General features: G+C 53.7%; 4 protein-coding genes across 4 annotated transcripts; 2 read left to right on the top strand and 2 right to left on the bottom strand.

Annotated features, from left to right (window-relative positions):
• Positions 1-3,124: 3,124 nt before the first annotated feature.
• NCLIV_047030 (putative ABC transporter) lies at positions 3,125-5,418 on the top strand (the record flags this gene model as incomplete). Its single annotated transcript, XM_003884253.1, has 4 exons — positions 3,125-3,479; positions 3,846-4,117; positions 4,757-4,943; positions 5,102-5,418. The coding sequence occupies 4 exons, from the start codon at positions 3,125-3,127 to the stop codon at positions 5,416-5,418; spliced, it is 1,131 nt and encodes a 376-aa protein (XP_003884302.1).
• A 1,207-nt stretch (positions 5,419-6,625) lies between these two features.
• NCLIV_047020 (conserved hypothetical protein) lies at positions 6,626-9,792 on the bottom strand (the record flags this gene model as incomplete). The annotated part of the gene is made up of 7 exons (XM_003884252.1): positions 6,626-6,736; positions 7,165-7,225; positions 7,908-8,007; positions 8,486-8,535; positions 8,857-8,973; positions 9,151-9,359; positions 9,715-9,792. The coding sequence occupies 7 exons, from the start codon at positions 9,790-9,792 to the stop codon at positions 6,626-6,628; spliced, it is 726 nt and encodes a 241-aa protein (XP_003884301.1).
• Positions 9,793-12,083: 2,291 nt separating this feature from the next.
• NCLIV_047010 (conserved hypothetical protein) lies at positions 12,084-13,583 on the top strand (the record flags this gene model as incomplete). Its single annotated transcript, XM_003884251.1, has 1 exon — positions 12,084-13,583. One exon carries the CDS (start codon positions 12,084-12,086, stop codon positions 13,581-13,583), a length of 1,500 nt encoding a protein of 499 aa, XP_003884300.1.
• Positions 13,584-16,084: 2,501 nt separating this feature from the next.
• On the bottom strand, positions 16,085-19,006 carry NCLIV_047000 (conserved hypothetical protein; the record flags this gene model as incomplete). Its single annotated transcript, XM_003884250.1, has 1 exon — positions 16,085-19,006. The coding sequence occupies one exon, from the start codon at positions 19,004-19,006 to the stop codon at positions 16,085-16,087; it is 2,922 nt and encodes a 973-aa protein (XP_003884299.1).
• Positions 19,007-20,131: the final 1,125 nt, after the last annotated feature.

Here is a 20,131-nt window from a genome sequence, read left to right as displayed (position 1 = left end):
CTCAAATAATTGCACACCGGAACTTCTGAATGCGTGTGAAAATGCACAGAAGCGCACTTACAAATGCGTGTAGACATATCTGCGGATCCTCTATTGAGCGGAGCACACAAAAAGGCACTTGGTGTCACTCTCCACTGCTCCCTCCTGGCGCCCGAAGTGACGGGTAAAGTGTATCATTGCTGTTCGTGTGCGGACGATAGATTCCTCAGCTTATGCAGGGGTACTGGGAAACTCCGTTAAAGGTCGGATCCCTAGTTGACAAGCTGCTCGCTCAAAGGTCAGAAAGCTCGTCGCAGCCGTGTGGTGCCTTCAAATTGCCTGCTCATGCCTGGTGGTGAACGGAGGAGTAGGTGCTCTGAAGTGCCGTACTGCCAGCAAGAACAGATAGAATTATCATTCAGGACCGCCAAGCCGGAAAAGCGCTCCAGGCAGCCAGGAAGCAGAGCCTGCTGAGGTGCCCAGCCTAAACGCAGAAGATGAAACAGCGCACAAATCTCATTCGTGGGTTGTAACGTAGGTGTAGGCTGTGCTCTCAACAAACAAGCTCCACGACTGCCGCGCGAAAGTGTCACGCTACCGGATTCAACCGATGCATCCCGGGGCTCTACTTCCACAGTAGTGATAATCTTAACTGTGTTCTGCTAACACTGTCGACTTGAATCCGCGAGGCAAAAGCCATTCAAGATTTAAACCAGTCGCCCACCGGTTTGTTTGTCGGATACTACAACGGCCTCTGAGTTCCCGCAGAACGGGTCCCTTTTTCAACTCCTTCAGACGCTGGAGTTAACCAACAAAGATTGCTTTTCGCAACGAATAAAGCATCAACTGCGAGGCACAACTCCTTTGCTGTTTCTCCTGCCGCCCGTTGGTCCCCTCGGTATAGCGTAATTGTTGCCCTCTCGTGTGGCGTTCACCCCTGACGACGTTTCAGCGAAACAAACTTGCCAGGTGACTAACGAGGAAGGCGGCAGCAGTGTCGGGTCAAACGGAACCGTTTTCCTTGTCCCGTCCACAGCGAAGAAGCAAAGCCAGCCTCTCGCAAAGTGAAGAGCATCCTTCGTCCCTGTGGAGAGGTGGATGTTTTCCCGTGTCCTCGCAACTCCACAACGCAAGAAAGTTCCACCAAAGGCCGAACACCGAATGCTCGGTTCAAGTGCGCCGAAAGGTTCCGGATTGTCACAGCATCGCCGCCGCCGGAGTGCCGGAAACCAAAATCATTAAAATGGTGACTGTCCTCTGTCCAGTGTTGGATGCCTCACAAAAGCAGTCTTTGCGGATTATCGCCACCGACTCAGCATTCCCAAAAGCAAAACCGTCTGCCGGACACCTCGAGGACCAACAGCTGTGTAGGGGAACGACCCTATATTGGCTAGTCGTCCTCAGATTTGCAGCCTTTCCCATAGATTTCTCTTTTCCCTGTTGTCCTGGAAAGGCAGCGCGCGATGAATTGCTCAGCACACTCCACAGATCGCGTTTCACTGAGGAGCACCGCGAGACCTTGAGCGGGACGATGAGACATCTCTGTTTATTCGATTTGAGTTATACAGTCATGGATCGCAGATCATTCGTACAGAGACGTTTTTCATTCGATAGTACACGCTCAATCTAACCATACATAGTGCTTTTATGATCCGAGGCTGGTTTAATGAGTCAACGTATAGCCGGGAAGTTAGCGTCTAAAATATATAACCGAGTATCAACTTAGATGCACGCTCAAAGTTATACAGTTTGTTGGAAAGTATGTAACCAGTGAGCTATAGATACTCTGAATAAAGAATCCCAAGATAGCACCAACAAAGGCACGACTGAAATGGGTTACACAGCGGGGCTGAACTCGCGTGGCGCGGCGCGCTAGTGTCTTGTTTCGATGAACGCACGAGAGGACAGTCGAACAAAATGTACACCGTTGAACCCCTCTTTTCCTTCCCATCAACTTCAGCGAGGGGAGAGGAAGGGCTGCGTTCGTGTGGTGAGTCAAAACGCCTCAAAGCTCCGGCTTCTTCCAAGGGAGGAAGAAATAGAATCGACCGTCCTCAACTGAAACCGACACATCGCACACAGCGTTCACTTTGGGATGCCCACGAACTTTTTGACCTTTTCAGTCCGCGTTTTCCAATGCTTCTCTCTTGCTCTGTAGCCGCGGCAGTTTCCCTCGGTTCCGACCTTTTTCCCTGAGCGGAAAGATCGATACTCTGTCCGGTTTTGCGGCGAATCTTGCCGTGCTGCCGTTCGCACGCGCCCCCCGTGTTGCCCCACTTGAGTTGTTCATCTTGTTGTCTTGCTTTGTCTTCCTTTTTCTTTCCGTGTCTCTCTCTCGTATATTTGCTCTTTCTCGCCGTCATTTCCTGCCCAGAAGACCACGTCTCTCGGTTGTTCCACACGACATCTTTTCGCCAGGGTGTGCGCGTTGCGCTCGTCGGCTACCGCTCTTGAGCGCGGCGAGATGGATTTTCCTTCGTCCTAAAGATCCCTTTCTTGCCTTTCGTTTTTTCTCGGGCAATGGAATGAAGAGCTTCGCCGGGTTCCGACATTCGCTCTGTTCCCGCCCTGCCTTTCAAACCCTCAATTTTTAAAAGTTTCCGTGCTCCGCTTCTCTGGGACGTCTCTGCTGGGGCTCTCTGTTTCTGTCGTCGACCTCTTTGCGCTTCCTCCCAAGACTCACCGTTTCTTTCCTGCCACCATGGCGTCTCGCCTCGAGCTTCCTCGACGAAAGGTCCATTCCTGGCTTCACCGGCCTCGGCGTCCACCAGCCTTGTCTTCCTTTACCTTTTCTCTTCTCTCAGTCCAGGTGGTGTCTCTCTTCAGTTTCTTCGTCTCCTCAGGAACCCTCTCCAGTTCTGCCGTGACGCTCAAACACACGTCTGCCTTCCTTCCGTCTCCGTCCTCGCCAGTCTCGCCTACTTCGTCTTCTCTGTCATCCCTGTCTTCTCGGCCGTCTCTGTCTTCTCCCTCGTCTTTCTCTTGCTCCCCTCCCCCTGCCTCTCCTCCCTCTGCATCGCAAGGCATCCGCCGCCACGTCTTCTCCTTGTTCTCATCATCGAACAGTAAGCCAGCCTGGTCTCTGGGCTTCGCCGCCCCTTCGCCCTGTCCCCCCCTCGCGTCGTCCGTAGGTTTCCCGTCCCTGATGCGCCTCTCCCCGCGACGCGACTCTCAGCGCATGCAGTGTCTCCTGTCTCCGCCTCGCCTCCGTTTCCCCGCTTCCCCTCGGCGGTTTCCGGGCGACGCGGAGGGACGCGGCAACTTCAGCGGCCTCCAGCAACTGCGCGACAGCCGCGAGGAGAGATTTGCCGCGCTCAAGAGCATGCGCGAGCAAGAGACGCCTCGCTTCCAAGCAGATGACTGGACGCCGGACCAGCCGCTTCTCGAGATCAAAGACTTGAGAGTCGAGGCCGCGGAAGACGGACAAGAAATCCTCAAAGGCGTCAACCTCACGGTGGCTGCTGGAGAGGTGCACGCCATCATGGGGCGAAACGGATCTGGTAAGTGGCGAGGCGCGACGCTAGAGGGCGAGCAAGGAGACACGCCAGGACGCGAAGAAGAGAACGAGCAGACGCGAACTCAAGCAAAACGCAAAACGCGAAAGCAAAAGAGCTGGGCCGCAAGGTGCTTTGTGAGCTGTACAAAACATTTTTTTCGGACTCGGGAAATCGAGAGAGCGTGCGAGAGGCACGCTTTCTGGACGCGGCGACGGTCTTGCGGCCTCTCCTTTCTCTTTGCGTCTCCTTCCTTGCTTCTTTCGGTTTGCGCATCTCCCCATTCCCTTCTGCATGTGGCTGCCGCCCGCTTGTGTCTCCTGTCCTCCATTTTTGCTCCGGCGTGTGTGCGCGTGCCCCGCCCGCATGCAGGAAAGTCTACTCTCTCCAAAGTGCTGGCAGGGTACCCGAGCTACCGAGTCACTGGTGGCGAAATCCGCTACAAAGGCCTCGACCTGCTCGAGCTGCCGATCGACAATCGCGGCCTCGCCGGTCTTTTCTTGGCCTTTCAGTACCCGATCGAAATCCCTCTCGTGAGCAATCTCGAGTTCCTCCGAGTCGCGTTCAACGAACGACGAAAGTGGAAGGAGGAGCCCGAGGTCGACAGCTACGAATTCCGAGAACTCGTGGAAGGCAGACTGAAGGTAAGGCGAGAGGACCTCGCGCGGCCGAGGCGGATGTCGGAACTGGGAAGAACCAGAGTCTGGAGCGGTGCGTTTCCAGCTGCGTACGAAATACGCAAGGCGAAACGCGAATTCCCGCGTTCTTTCCCTTCCTCCCATGTGCCTCTCTACCGGGTGACGAGCAAAACTGACGAGACCCGAAACTGGGTGTCGAGAGCTGTGCCTTGGCGAGGGGGAAACGATCGACGCACCTCGCATCTCGATCGCTCGGCGTCTCCCTCTCGGTCCAAAGAAGGGCCAGGCGCCAAGGAAAGACGCGTTTTTCGAATCCCCCTGGTGTGGTGCAGGCTTTCGCCGCGTTCTGCCGACATCCTAAAAGGGAATGCCAAGACATCGCGTCTGAGAGAGCAACGCCTGAGTGCGGGGAAGAGATTCCTTTCTGTCCGTTGTGGTTTAATTTCTCCGCGTCAGCGCATTCCCTTTCGGAGTGTGAAGTGGGTTTTGAGCAGGCGCAAGTTGCATGCGAGGGTATGTACAGCGAAAGATTCGGATCTCGCCGGTGGGCAGTGCAGTCGAGGAGGCACGTCGATGCTCACTACCCGGTGTTCGGTGCCAAGTGGTCGAGTGTGTTTTTCGTGTGTCGTGTGCGGGCTTTTCCAGGACGTCGGCCTCGACCCTTCATTTCTAGATCGCCCTTTGAACTACGGATTTAGCGGAGGGGAAAAGAAGCGAAACGAGATCCTGCAGATGCTGGTCCTGGACCCCGAACTCGTCATGTTGGATGAGACGGACTCCGGGCTCGATGTTGACTCCTTCAACATCACCGCGACCGCACTCAAACGCTTTTGTAAGAGCCCCGTTCTCCTCAGGTGACAATCCTCAGACGGAAAAGAGAACCCGATTTGCGCCACGCGCGAGCCGCACGCATGGGCACAGGACCGGCTAGTGCGCCACGCTGCGGTGTTGAACAGCTGCGCTTGCTCCTTTGCTTTTTTGGTTTTCCAGCGAAACGCCCAGGGAAGTCGTTCCTTGTCACGACGCACTACAAGAAGCTGCTGGACGTTCTTCAGCCGCACAAGATCCACGTGATGCACGCCGGGCGAATCGTCCTTTCCGGCTCTCTGGACCTCGCAGGGCGGATTGAAGCAGAAGGTTTCCAAGCTCTGGTTGGGGCCGCGGCAGAGGGAGAAGAGGAGGAGGAGCGCGAGAGAAGCAACGAAAGAGAGACCGCAGACCGCGAGAGCGCAGAAGTTGAAATCGAGTCCTCGCTGTCTCCGTCAGCCGCCGGAGGCGGCAGACGCAATCTCGACCGCCTGCTCTAAGGCCAAATCGAAACGGGGAACGCGGAGGAAGTTTCAGAGGAAACGGGGAGATAGCAAAAGGGCGTCGCGAACGGAGTCTGCTTTCTGTGGTCTCCTGTCTTCTTGCCCGGCAGTTCCTCGGGGAATCTCGAGGGGTGGACTGCACCGTTTTGTCTCTGCCGCCTCTTCTTCCCGCTGCTCGTCTTTCTCTCGCTCACTTTGTTCCTGCACGTTTACTCTGTCGTCTGGCTGCAAAACTGTGGGAGAAAGAACAAGTCTCTCTTCTGGATAAGGGCGAATCCTCTTTGCTTCCGACTCATCTTACCTTTCTGCGTGATTCTCTCGAGAGACGCGTCACTTTGCGCAACGCATTGCACGTGTTGGATGCAAGTTCATCGAGTCTAGGACGCGGCCCCGGGAGACTGCGGACCTATACGCAGCCTCTTGCCGTGCGATGTCTTGTGATCTGTGTGGGCGAAGGCATCCACGTGTCTCTGCAGAGGTCTTTCTGTCTGTCGGCATACACTCCATTGAACGCAGCTACCTTGTTGATGCTGTGAGAAACATCCAACAGAGCCGCTGGACAACTCGTTCTGTGCACGCAGTGTCTCCCGATCTCTAGGCCTTCATCCCCACTCGCAGCGTTTGCTTCTTTTTGTTCTCTGGAGCAGAGCCCGCTGTGTCCGAAAAAGCAGGCTCCGCTTCACCGATGGACGAAGCCGGAACGCGCCTGTTTCCACGGGTGTCCCCTCTCCAGTTTTTCGAGAGCAGCGTCGGAAAATCAGTCACGATTTTGTTGTTTTGGACGTTTCTTGGAAACGGAGGGGAGAAGAAAAAAGGCAACAGAAAAGGCGGAAAACGGTGCCTGTTTTTCCTCCGGCCCGGGAGGACTGCCTGGTAGCACGGAGAGCGAGATCTAGTCTGCAGCCGTCGATTTCCAAGTATGCATGTACGAGAACATAAGGAGAGATGAGTGCGCGCAGCCAGGCAGGTATGGCTCGAAGCAGATTTGCACATGCGTAGGTATATATGGGGACAGATGCACGCACATTTGTACTGATCGATGGGTGTAGGGATATCCGTATGCGCAAAAGTAAGATGGGTAGCTGAGACTGGCGAGAAGAAGAAACGGAGGGACAAGCTCTCGCGCGGCAAAACAAGTGTCGCGAGGGGCAAAGAAGACAAGCTGGAAAAAGAGGGGAACAAGAACACAAAGACGACAGCTCGTTTACAGCTTCGGCTCCTTTCGCTTTCGAATGAATTGAGTCGCAATTTCTTCGCCTGCAAAGTCGTGGACGACCTTCTCGAACCAATTGTATCTCCGTCGGTCTCGGTTCTCCTGAAAATCCGTGCATCGGCAGGGAACGAAACGCAGTTCGAGACGTTAAACACTTCAAGTTCCAAGTGAATATAAATCTTTTACTTCCCCGTTTCCTTTAACATGTATTAAAGAAGTAAATGGGGAACCCCTGAAGATAAACGGCACCGCTACACAATTATGGAGCTTCGTAACTCGGACCGGGGGGACGGCGAGAACAGAAATGAATTCCACGGCAAAGTTGTCAAACTCCTGTCTCTGTGTCTGTGTATCCGTCTTCTTTCTGGCAGTCTCTCCTGCTCTAAATCCGCACACTTGTTTGGGGTGCACTAGAGTAGAACTGGGCACAGATGCGCGTCCTTCAGTATGCATCTGCACATTTACACACATATACGTTTGAATGCGGAGTTCGAATGCGACACTCGACAACCTTTTATGTGGTGGCGTACCTGCCGATAATCGAGAACGAGATCGTCCATCTTCCTCATCGCCTCTTTCACCCTTTCTTCTCTGCGCATAAAATACGTCGAGAAACCAAAAGACGCCGCAGAAATGTTTCTCCTCCCTCGGCGTTTAGAAGCAAACTGCGCACCTGATAAAGGGGATGCCGAAGACCGCGTTTCACTCGCAAACCCACCACTCCTTCTGCGCCGACGCGAAGACACAAAAGAGACCTTGAAATAGCAACCTTTTGCGTACACATGCATTTACGTATATACATATATATATATATATATATACATATTTACATGTATATGAGCATACATATACATAAATATTCTTATATATCAACAAAAGGACGGGTATGTGCATATGCACAGAATGCTGGTGGGCGCAGGAGACAGTCGGGATGTGCTCTTTTTTCCAGTTCGATATACCTTGACGAGTGGACATGCATGATGGAAATTGGAGAGAAACGGTCGTTTGTGACGCGTGACAACATAGCGAGGTTGCTCTCAAATGCATGTATATATATATATATATATATATATATACAGAGCTGCATAGATGCTGATATGTGAGTGGTATTTCCAGGCAAATAAATAGAAAGAATCCGGGGCTGGTAGAGCCAGAATGTGCGTTGTCGCCTTATTCAAAGTGTGCCAAAGCGGTCTTGAAGGGACCAACGACGCTCAGGATATCCTTTGTGTCCTCTCTCTTCACTCCTTTGTTTTGTGTTGTGTTTTCTCACCTGTAAGCTTTCCGGTACCACGCCTTCGGTCCGAGAGGCTCTCTATCGCCAAAGTGCATTTTGCCTTCGTAAAAATCCTTTTGCCACACCCAAGGGAGGTCTGACGCGCGAAGCAAAGGAAAGGAAGCACAGACGGAAAATGTGGACCAGGAGATCCAGGGAAATGGACGCGGGAACGAACAGCACGAGAAACGCGAGGGGGAGAGGAGAGAAAGCCACACGGGGGAAATGAGAGGAGAGAAACGAGAACGAGGAGACATGGCGCGAAAAGGAAAGAGGAAGGGAAAACCGGCCAAAAGGGAAAGGCAGCGAAGGAAGCTCGTAGTCATCTCGCGCGCGACTACAAACCCAGTACGTCAACGAAGCACAGGTACACTTTCATGAATATGCGTCATCTGCTGTCGAACCACAGTCGGATTTTCCGTTTTCCCTGTATCTCCTGAATGATTCATGCAATCTAGACCTATTTTTGCTTCACCTTTCAAGCGCGTTTTTGTCCCGTTTTTTTCCTCCCTCTTCTCCGCTGCCTCTGTCTCTCCTTCCCCTCTCTTCTTTTCTGACGCGAATTCTCATCTTACTGTTCATGAGGTATTGCTTTTTCACGTCTGCCTGGTACCGCGCCGAGAGTCTACAGTGGAGACAAGATTCGAAGACACCGGAGACAAGACACTCAGACGGGAGAGGAGCCAAGCCGGAAAAGGCGCGATGTGAACGTTTCGTAAAAGATACTTCGCGCAGGGGCAATTCGCGCTACGCTTGCGCACGTGGCGTGCCTGGGACACCGAGGTGGATTCTTCTTTCGCGAAATCGATCGCAAAGAACACGAGCAAAAAGGAACAGACAAGATGTCTTTGGCCGCGAAGACTGTGGGGATCCAAAAACGGAAGACTATCACCTTCTTTCAAATGGATTTCACGGACAAGCCAGCGGGCGCCTAGGCGAAACTCACCGAGGCGGATGCCACTCGCCGAGTTCATCTTTGTAGGGCAGGAGATCCTGAGGAATGTTGTACCGTCGTCGACTCCCGCGCACGTAGCATCGGTACGGAGACCAGTCGTCCCAGTTCCTGGACGAAAAAACAAAGCGGTAGCTTTTTCCTGTGTCCATCTCTCGCTCGTCGCCTACGCTGCCCCGTCTACGGGCTTCACGTGTCCAGTGCGGGGCGGATGCTGGGAGTCTAGCTCTCAAGAATCTTTCAACGCGCGGCTGCAGGAATCTCCCCCGATTTCGGCACCCAGCTCACCTGGACGGCCAGTTGTCAAGGACGTAGCGCTTCGCCTTGTTGAGTTTCACAAAGGGGTTGAACGTGGGTTGGACGCGAACCCCGTCAATCACGTTCTTGGAATACTCCCTCCGGGGTGTGCCCCGGCACTCGGACGCATACACCGGCTTCTCGCGCTCTCGCAGAATGTCGTGCCGGCTCTTCCACGGAATCTCGCGAACGGCGCGTTGCTGAGACGGGAAAAAGGCAGACAGGGAACGACGGAAGACTGGCACAGAGCTGGGTGCGGGCCAGGCACGCGCGTGAAAAGGCCTCACGCGCGAAAAAAAACAGGCAAAACGTGGACAGTGCCGGGAAGGTCGGTCTTCCGTTTCCTCGCAGAGACGCGCATGCAGGCTGGGGTGCCAGGGAGGTCCGCACTCGCTGGACGCATGGAACTTGCTACGGAACGTGAAGATCTGTCAGGGCGTCTGCATCAGCGCCCGTAAAGCAGAATTTACGTAACGTGGCGACCCGCGCGATGCGACCAGCGGTGGAGGAGACGTACGCATCATTCTCATATTTGCAAATTTGTAAAGGACTGACCAGGATCTGGAGATTCCACTTCAGCGAGACAAAATACGCAAAAAAGTATCCCACGACGCGCGCACGATTGCGGCACATGGCACTTACAGATACCTATATATATATATATATATATATATGGATACAAATATATGCATAGAGATACATATGAATATATACATGATGTGGGCCCTCGGTCCTTCTGCGTGCCTTCTGCTGTAGCACCCGTGTGTGAAGAGTTCTTGTCGGAACGCAGCCAGCGCTCGAGTGTACCGTCGTGAGCAAAAGGTGTTGCGGGGAGAATCGTCTGGTGTACGTACTCACCAGAGCTGCCGAAGTGAAGCACCGGCATGGCAGCTGAGCGAGGCAGAAACACGACGAGAGTTGCTTTGAACCAAGTAGGGAAAAGCGAGAACACGAATGTGAAGAGCTAGCCAAGGGCTGCAGCGACGAGAGAGTCGCGGTAGAGACACCGTGGCGGGCGCCGTGGACTGCCATGCTTTGAGTCGGTTTAGAAGGGGGTGGAGAAGCGACACCACGAATGAGAACGAAGGGAGATGCGTCCCCGCGAGCAGCCACAGGAGGTCATCTTCCTCGGCAGAAGACAGAAGAAATGTGCTTTGGACGGGCGGAGACAGGACGTACAGTCTGCTGACCGACGTGGAGCAGAAAAGAAACCAAGGCCAGTGTGCCGCTCTCGCCGCACGGTCAGGCGGGGCGAGCTGTGGAAAACACGAAAGTCGATTCCTCTCCAGAGAGCACAGGGGAATCAAGTAGGTATCCTTCAGGGGGAAAGACACGATCGCGCAGCTTTGTTTCCTGGTGAGTTCTGGGTCACAGCAGTGCGTAGAAACCCGAAAGGGAAAAAAGGTAGACGTCAAGCGCCTGGCGAGGGGAAAAGGTGGACGAGAACGCGAAAAGAAAAAAGAGAGATGTGTCCACGAGTCCAATGCGCGGGAGTGACAGTTTCATTCCGGCCTTGTCCAAACGCCCCGGCGGCGACGCTTTGCGAGCAGCGCAGGAAGACAAGCGGCTGAGAGACACCAGAACAAAAGGCACAAACGAGGAGTCAGAAAGTCTGAGGGGGAAAGGCGAAGATGTTTGCAAAGAGGGCAAAGTATCTCCGGACGGGCCCGCCGCAGCTGCCGCCGTGCATGCACACCTCTCGTGTCAGTCGCCAGGCCACGACGGGAGCGCAGGAGCCCCCAGCCCCGAAAAGCCCTAGAGTTACTCAGAGGAATCGAAGAAAGATCCAGTCTTGTGGTGGCAGATGCCCACTAAAATGGCCAAAAAGGGGTGTGCCTTGAGACAGCGGCGCCTGTCGCCATCAAATCAGCGCGCCTTGCGGCGGGCGGTCCTTAGCGCTCCAAAGGTAGGTCAGAGTGGATCCGTCAAGAAAACTCGACTTTCCAGCTCCAGTAAAAGGAGGCGTTTACCGTCCTTGGGAAACACACATAAGGTGGATCAATCGTCGGCACACTGCGCCCCGAGAGCCCCTGCTTGGAGTCGGCCTGTTTGCCGCTGCAGCGTCTTTCAGCGGTTGAGCGTCGGCGCAGTCGCCGGCCGAGTCGACGGCAGCGGGTGCATGCAACCCCCGCGTCGATTGCCTTGTTCGGCGGGCGTGGCAAGTCCGACACGGGACTGCTAGAGCGGTCAGTGCGTCGCGAGCCAGGAGAGGCTCAGCACGGCAAGGTGGTGAAGTCGCTGCTAGCTCCCCGCCTCGCTGCGCCGCTTCGTCGAGTGTGTGCTCTTCGCGACTTCGAGGCCTCTCTATCGAAAAAAGAGATTCCGTTGTGTGTAGCATCTCTGCTGTGCAAACTCTGGCGCTTACGTTCGGCAGTGTGGCGACGAGCATTCGAGGCCGCCGTGAGGTTTTGTGGAGTGACGATCGGACCAAAGTGGAGGAAACCCGAAGCCTGACATAAAGCGCGAACGTTGTGTTTTCGGACGGGGCAGAATCTGTGTGCTGCGAAGCGCGATATACACCAGGGAGGACCGTCTGTAATAGAGAGAGTGTTGCTCTCAGGGAATCCCTGTTCTTCTGGTCGACGGCTTGCGGCGGATCACACCCGTTTGCGGCTCCAGCATTCCTGGGCTTATCCGCAGCCGGCCGAAAGTCTCCCTTTTTTCTTCTCCGCCGCGCCTCTTTCTTGCCGGTTTGGGTTCTTCTGCTCGCGCACAACGTGCCCAGCAGTCCCAAACGGAATAGGTGACGTTCGCTTCCTGCACTGGATCGAACAGCGGTTGTGCGTCAATCCCGCAAATGTGTGGAGCGTAAACGCCTTCAAGATTCGATGAGGCCTGCGCCGGAAAATCGTGTTGCCCTAGCCTGCCGACGCATACCCTAGCTTGTTGATGTGTGTCTCGCGCATTTTTCGTAGTTTTCCTTGATGGAACGCCAGCGTGGGGTCCGTCGGCGGTCGCTGGCGGATGCGTTCGACGAGCAAGCGATCGGCGGTGGAGTCGCGAGAGGGGGGAGCGACGACTTTCTGTGTCTTCTTGATACAGCAGAGACGGGTCAGGAAGCGCCATACAGCGTTGATCAGGTGACAGACGATGTGCGGGAACCCTTGTTATCGCGGCAGGTTGAAGATTCTGTCAAGCCCGCGCCTGCTGTCGTCATGATCGATGAAAAACTGGTTGATCGGAGAGCAAAGTTGGCCATCTCCCGTTCAGGAATGAAGTGGTCCTTGTTCTTCTATATTATTCTGGTCTTCGCCCTTGCAGCGGCCATTTTCTTTGAGCTCGGCCACGTGAGCGTTCTTGCCGCGATTGCTGTCGGATCCGCCGGGGTTGTTCTTCTTCTCGCGACACTGGTGGCTGTGTGTACGCGAAAGAAGTGGGCAATTATTGTTGCCGTTGTTGCCGCGTGCCTCGCGTGCGTCACCGTTCTACTTGCGTGCGTCCATAACGTCTTCGTCCTCGTTCGGAGTGGTACCGCTCTGCGCTGGAGTATCGGCCAGGGTATAAGCGAGGTTTACATAGTTTATCAGGACACCACTACGAATATCACAGCCAACATCGGGAACGTCCAGAATCAACTGAATAACACCATAAGCAATGGAGGCACGATTGAAGACTTCATCAGTGGCAGGCAGCCTCCTGGCGCTCCACAGTCTGCCAAAACGGGAAATGAGAGGTCCGCTGAGGAAGCACGAAACGACGGCGATTCGTATGATGTTGCCAACTACCAAGAGGGGCTCGTCTCCGTCCACGGGCTAGCCGCTCTCGAGTTTGCAGCGAACGAAGCTGTCGCCGCAAGAAACAGGACTGCAGATTATCCTGGGAGCTACCCAGGATACGAGGGACAGCTCGGCTCAACGGGGGGGGCTACAGGGTTTCCTGGGATGATTACGGGGGTTCAGATCAGACCCAGCGCTAATGACTGGCTTACAGACTACGCTGTTACAGGAACTCCTCACTTAGAGATCAAAAACACTTGTCACAACGACTACTGGGACCCAACGACCTCATACAGGAAGGGGGTCAACATCGCGAGTCAGTCGATGGCACGAGCGGGTCTTTTCTGCGCCTTCTCCCATTTCAAAATCTTCGAATTCCAGCAGTGGCCGGTCGATTGCGCAAAGGATTGTGGTTTTGGTGATGATCCAGAGAAATTCATCGGTTCCCGGGGGCAGGCGAATCGCTACGAGGCTGCACTGGCCGCGCAGCAAGGAGACCAGAACGGGAAATCCGGTTTCTCTGATGTCAAGGAAACAGTGAAAGTGTGCGCTATGCTTCAAACAGCTACTGCCTGTTCGATTTGGAACTTGGGATATTTTCTGATTCTACCAGTCATTTCGGCCGTGTGGCTGCTCTTATGTGTCTGCTCCTGTGGCGCTTTTGTTCCGAGTGTGTACAATGGGTGCAGAGTCATCAAAAACATGTAGTGCACACCAAAAGGCACAGAAAGGCCAACCCTGAAAAATTATGAACCAGGGGAAGCGACAACAGGCTTGGCAGGGATAAAATGCATAGTCTCAAATGTTTCCTATTTCATGCCCAGGGAGTTGGCACGCCAGTCGAGGACGATCACTACAAAAGAAGCTCCTTCCACAAGAAGGCGACACGCGCCCTCTGCATTGGGGGGGATGTTGTTAACTGTTCATGTCGGCAGAAACCACGGGAAGCGGAGAGGAGAGAAAGCTGCATCTTCGTCTTTTCTCTCAAGCCATTAAGGGTAAGGGAATACGCTGCGCATTTTTATTGCAGTGTTTCTATTTGTGCAAATGTAGCGCCACACGTGCCTCTGACATACGGGTTTTTTCGCGTGGACACTCTGTGAGCTCAATCGTGTCGTGCCAGCGTGAGCAGGGAGGGCACTGGCCATGTATACACTGCGCCACAAAAGAGGTTAGTCTGCGACGTGGCTTAGGAATGATGATTATCTTCAGTGCGCTGCAGGAGCAGCTATGTGACTAGCGTGCCTGGAGATGGCATTGGGAATTCCAGGGTTGAAATGAGACCGCATACGCTCTAAAACCTAACATGTTGTAGCGGAACCGGAGCCTTTGAATAGCGGCAACTGTTATCGTCAAATCCTGGCATCGCTAAAGAATGAACTGCGGCATGCGCAAAACTCTTCCGGATTTGTGTCTGGAGACCAGTAAATGTGAAGGCGAATATGCCGGACCGAACGAACCATAGGTCCTTTGTGACTATCATTCGTGATTACCGAACTCGGGTGTCCATCCCCTCTGAGACTCCTGTATTATTTCAGCTCCTTTGAACTCATCATCCGTTTGTGTTGTTGGCCGCGATGAAATGCAGTGTCAAGTTGTGCATTGGGATATGTGAGTCGCGCGGATGCGGTTACAATGAACCCTCCTCGGGTCAGACGAATTTATTGGAGGGGAGGACCCCACGAAACCGAGGATATCGCGGAATCGTTTTATTTTCGTGCTTAGGAAACACACGGCCCGGTGAAGACCGAGGACGCCATACAGTGCTATTCTACGCTGATTGCGACGGGTGTGGCAGCCGCGCCCACGAGTCTACATTGGCATGTTCGAAGGTGGACGCATGCAAAGCAATTCCTGCAGTAAGTAGTGTTTGTATGTAGCAGGTCACCAGCTACACTTGACTCATATACCTCCAATTGGTGAAGGTTGAATGATCCTCGAGGGCGTGGAGTCAATAGACACGCAGATGTTATAATGAGGTCGAACAGGCTAAAAAACGTGGCACGCTACCGAATAAACACGACATCGGTGTTTTCCTTGTGACACAACTTCTGTCACGCGGGACGATCCGGCATGCTTAATGTTGTTCACTCGTAATGCTTCGGTAACTGGCAGCGGCCAGAGTGTGACGGGAGTTCTGTCCGACGTTTTCGTTCGGGCGATTCCCGGCGGCAACACGTCTGTAGATCAGTGCCGAAGAGTCTCAAGTGCAATGCAGTTCATTCCTGTCTGAGGCAAAATGGATGTCGGTCGCCGTGTTTTGAAGGAAACACTGAAGCAGTAGCGACTGGGCTTAGCCTTCTTATCCCCTCAACTCTTGCCTGCGACTTCAAAACGCATATGGGGGCAGCAACGTTCCGAGAATCAGGGCAACCGTTTACCGACCTTCTCCACATTCTCCACTCGAAATGGAGCTGAAAAAGGCTTTACCACGGGACAGGAAGGGCAATTGCCAAGGTCTAAGAATCTGCGGCTGTCTATTGTTCTTTAGAGAGAAACAGCCACAAAAACCTGCGGGGACTGTGGCTGCTGTCGCCTCTGCAGACAGTGGCGTTCGCTCCCAGACGAAAAAAACAGACGGGTTTTTGGGGCCCTGCGAGAGGCCGTGAAGTACCGATGAACGACACGTTACCGCATCCGAAGACGAGATAAAGTTTGCCCGGAAGCACGAAAAAGAAGCTTGAGAATATAAGGCGTCCATTTTTGGGAAGTCAAAGAAGGCCGCCAAACGTAGAGATGTGTGGAGGGTGCCAACTCTTTACGCAAGAACCCCTTTCTTTCCTCACTTTCGATAAGATAGCGTTAGTCTCTTCCCACGCACCAGATGAAACACACTGGAACCAGCCATGCACGTCTGCATCTCCCTCTGTCCTCCGTTCACGATGACAAGAAACGGCTTCTCTCCTGTCATAAGATTAGGCGAGGCAGTACGAAACAGGACTGAAGTGCTATTGTTTCTAACAGAAATGACAAAATGACGGTAAGCAGCCGAAAACATGCACACGGGCGAATACCAGCAGCAATAAGCAATACAGGGACTGACATAAGGACAAGAAAGAGTGGACGGGACGAATACCAGGTCGAGCTGGCTCTCCACCGTCGACACCACAGACCCTGGCTTTCCCTCATGGACTGACACGAAACTTCGTCTCGTCCAAGATAGCGGGAAGCCACTTCCGCGTTCTTGTTCTTCCACTTCCATCCGCTCCCTACGCAAGGAAGTCGACATACATCAGATGCCGGAGGGGGAGAAGGGAAAGCTGTACGCGGCGGCTACAGAAAGGAAAGATGGTAGGTTCATTCCGAAAACAGCCCACTCGTATCCGAGCCCCGAATCCCTTTTTCGTCATCTCCTGTGACAACTCCTGTCTTCCCGTACACTTGTGGTCAGTCCTTTGCAATCTTCGGCAGGTAATACGGAACCCGCCTGACCCCTCCTCTGGTCGCCTCGCCTTAATCTCCTCATCTGAAGTCCACCGATCATCATCTTCTGTTCCCGTTCCGTCAACGGGGCTCGAGTCCAGTTCTCCACAATATCCACTGTAGCTGCCGTTCGTTTCCTCCCGAAGTGCCGCCAATCTGTCATCTTTGATGAACTCAAAGCATCGATCAGATTTCCGGCGCACTGCGCACGTATCCCAAGCCAGCTCCATATTGATCTCTTCCCCCCATCTTCGAGTCTCCCTGACTTTTTCTCCGACATCTGTTTCAGCACAGCTCATTGTGTCCGGCGTTGTACTGCCGCCCTCGGTATCTATAAGGCGGTGATGGGCCACCATCACTTCGTTCTTTTCTGCATCTCCATTCAGCGCAGTTTTGAATCGCAAGAAAGGAACTTTTTTTTTCGCCAAGTGACGCTCAGCCTCAGTAATCCGCATTTCTCGCAAATGTGCAACCCGTTCCCTTCGTTCCTTCCTTCGTTGGAGACTCTTGACACTCCATGCTTTGCTCTGCCTGCTTCCTATGCATTGAGATCCCCTCTCTTCTTTGGCTGCGTCACCAAGCTGTTTCCTTAGCCCAAAAGAGCCAAAGAAGAGTGTGGCCACTTGAAGGTGCAGCGTTTTAAGACTCACGAATTCTTCTCCGTCTTCTTCAACCCCTTCATAAGCACTCAAGTCTCCACCATCATGATACTCATCCCCGCCAGGCGTGTCATGAACTCCCCCATAGCCGCTAGCAGCAGCTCCTCCGATGGCCGTATCCGGAACAGACTGAGAAGGGATGCCCGCTCGTGAGGAGGAAACCGTTTCCGTAACATGGTGGGTCGTAACCCCATTTTTTGTTTCAGCTACATCTTGGATAACACGCACAGATTTCGTACCGGTGGCAGCTTCGCCTGGCTGTGAATAAACGTATTGAACCGGTCCTGCTGTGTTGCCCCCTGCGCCTCCTCCCGTCGCGCCGTCGGCTCCAGGCGCCACTGCAGAACCCTGCCCATACGATCCTGCAGTGCCGTTACTTGCAGGTGTTCCGTAAGTAGCGGCTGGATTATAAGGAGTTCCGCGGGAAGTCGCCCCATGGCTGCTTCCACTAGGGGGATTGTAGTGACTACTCGAATGATAGCCACCTCCATAAGACGAACCATAGTATCCACGCGGGCTATAGCTACGCCCATAAGAGGGACCGTAGCTGCCAGAATGATACCCACCTCCATAAGACGAACCATAGTATCCACGCGGGCTATAGCTACGCCCATAAGAGGGACCGTAGCTGCCAGAATGATACCCACCTCCATACGACTGACTACGGTAGCCACTTGGGCTGTAGCTACGCCCGTAAGAGCGGCCGTAGTGGCCACCCGGACGGTAGCCACCGTCATAGTCCATTCCTCGGCTTCTACTTTCAGCGTACTTCCCCCTCTGTCTGTCTAACTCTTGTTCCTCCTTCCGTAGATTTCGGTACCGACGCTGCTCTTCTCGTAGGCGTTCCTTCTCTTGGCGATATTTTGCCCTCTCCTGTTTCTCCAGTTTCCGTTGTTCTTTTGCCCGTGATCGCTCATTCTCCCTTTCAATCTGCTTTTCCCGCTTCTTAGCGTCATTTTCTTGTCTTCGTTGCTGCTTCTGCGCCTTCTGCCGCTCAGAATCCATTCGCTTTTGTTCCTTCCTAGCGGCAGCCTCCTTCTGTTTCGCCTCTTTCGCAGCAGCTTTCTGAGCTCGCTTCGCATCCTGCGTTGATGTGCGACTGTTTTTGCTGAAGCCTCCTTTTCTCTTCTTTCCAAAAAACGAGGTATTCTTCCCACACGCTTTCTTCCCTCCGTGTGCTGCTGCCTTCGTCAGAATCGTTTTTTTTGCGTGAACCGAAGAATGGGAGAAAAGCGCACCTTTTGATGTCGACGCCACTGCGCCGCCAGCGGCAGGCCCAGAATTATGAGTTTGCAGAACCTGAAGGAACTTCAGTCCGTGGTCACCTGGCGTTGCTCCTCCGACTGACGGGGAAAGACCCTTCGTTGCGCCGAGTAATATTCCTGTCCCTGTGGGGAGTTCTGAATCTCCACCAGTGCCCCCCAATGGCATGCTGCCTTCTCCAGCGCCTGGTGTCGAAACCGCAGCCGAATGGTAAGCCCCCATCCCCGTGGAGGCAAGGAAGTGGGTGGCGTGTCTACTACTCGTCTTAACCAAAGCTGCTTTCCCCGAAGCGCTCCCCAGGCCAGCTGAAGAGGCCGCTTTCGCCGTATAGAATATGTCACTAGGATCTGTGGAGCCCGCTGCAGCGGCTGCTGCATCTGTGCTGCCGGTCGTAGCATGGTTTGTGCACAGACTGAGGAATTTCGAAGCGATTCCTGGGGTTCCACCGTGTGTGGCACCAGCGCCAGCTGCTGACGAAGACCCGCCGCTATAGATTGGGACACTCCCTGTGCAGTAGAGAGACGCAGAAGCACTGGATGACGAGCGCGCAGCTGCAGTGGCAGCGAACTTGGCTCCGCCTGATGCTTGCCCTAGAAAACCCAAACCGTGATGCAATGTGCCACTGACTGTTTTACTCACAGCCGAAACGAAGGTGGGAACGGAATTCAAAGGCGACGCATGCCACCCACTCTGAAATAGATCTGCAACGTCGTTGGTAGACGCCGTGTGTGAGGCGGAGGCCCCCAGACCGGACAATGCCGCGATGAGGGCGAAACTGTGCGGCATCTCGAGAAACGCAAAGTGGAGCAGGAAGAGAGGAAAAAGCAGAAAGCGGTGGTACTCGAAGGATGGCAGGTGTAACCAAGAACGTATCAATCCAGAGATGCGACGATACGAGGACCAGTGTGAAACATCTGACAGAAGGGCATCAGTTATCCCGAACCAGCTACAAACGTAGCAAGGGAAAACCCGCTAGGTGTCTGTTCCTCTTTCGAAAGCCAAACAACTAGCAGAAGTACGGTTTGTGCAGCGAGTGGACGACGGTCTGTTGTCCAGTGACAAGGCATGGACCATTGGCCCATGCAGCGGAGCAAATCCAGACACGCGAACAAGTTTACCTGTGTCCACCAGAACAGTCTGCCGCGGACGTGTCATCAAATCTTCTACTGGGTACCACGGAGAAAGCATCTATCTCTTCATTCGGCAACAAGTCGCAGGCATATCGTTGTCCTCCTCTTGTGAGGGCGGCCGACTTGCGCTCTGCATCTAAAGGCACCCCCAACGTAGGTGATTGCACAATCTATGACCTGTGAAATCGCGAAGCGAAAGAGGGGGGCACTCTTTCACGGTAAAAGAGCCGAGTCGGGAAAACACGACGGACACATACTCACCACGCCCACCAGTAAATCACGGTTATCAATGAAAAAGACAGGGAAAAGGGGAAAATGTTCCATTCAGAGAATCGGCTATATCCAGCCAGCTACACAGGCAGCCGCGTCGGTGGCCAAAGACTGACGTGAGCGAGCTTTGTCATCCTCACGACGCTGTCAGAAAAAAAAAGGTTAGAAAACGCAAGGAACCACATGGAAGAAGCTAGACAGCTAAGGGAAAGGTTATGGCACATCCAAAAAAGATAGCCAAAGGAAAACCAACCGTGAGGGAGCTCCGCTGTGAAAGTAAGTCTTTACTGGTCTCCCGGATCAGATGCAAACGACAGAACAGATGTTGTTGATCGCGAGGGTGAGGAGACCGCCGCACAGCCTCTTTCGTCTTCTATTCAGAGGCGCCTTCACTGCATGCTTGGATACTTCCTGTTTGTCTTTTCTGGGCTATACGTGTAATGGTGTGAAGAGCGGTCTTGTTGAGGATCTCTGTCCGCGCATCCTAGTGTTTTCCTACTTTCTGTAGTGC

The sequence above is a fragment of the Neospora caninum genome, chromosome X (assembly GCF_000208865.1).
Source record: "Neospora caninum Liverpool complete genome, chromosome X".
NCBI lineage: Eukaryota > Apicomplexa > Conoidasida > Eucoccidiorida > Sarcocystidae > Neospora > Neospora caninum.
This window is presented reverse-complemented; position numbering and strand designations above follow the sequence as displayed.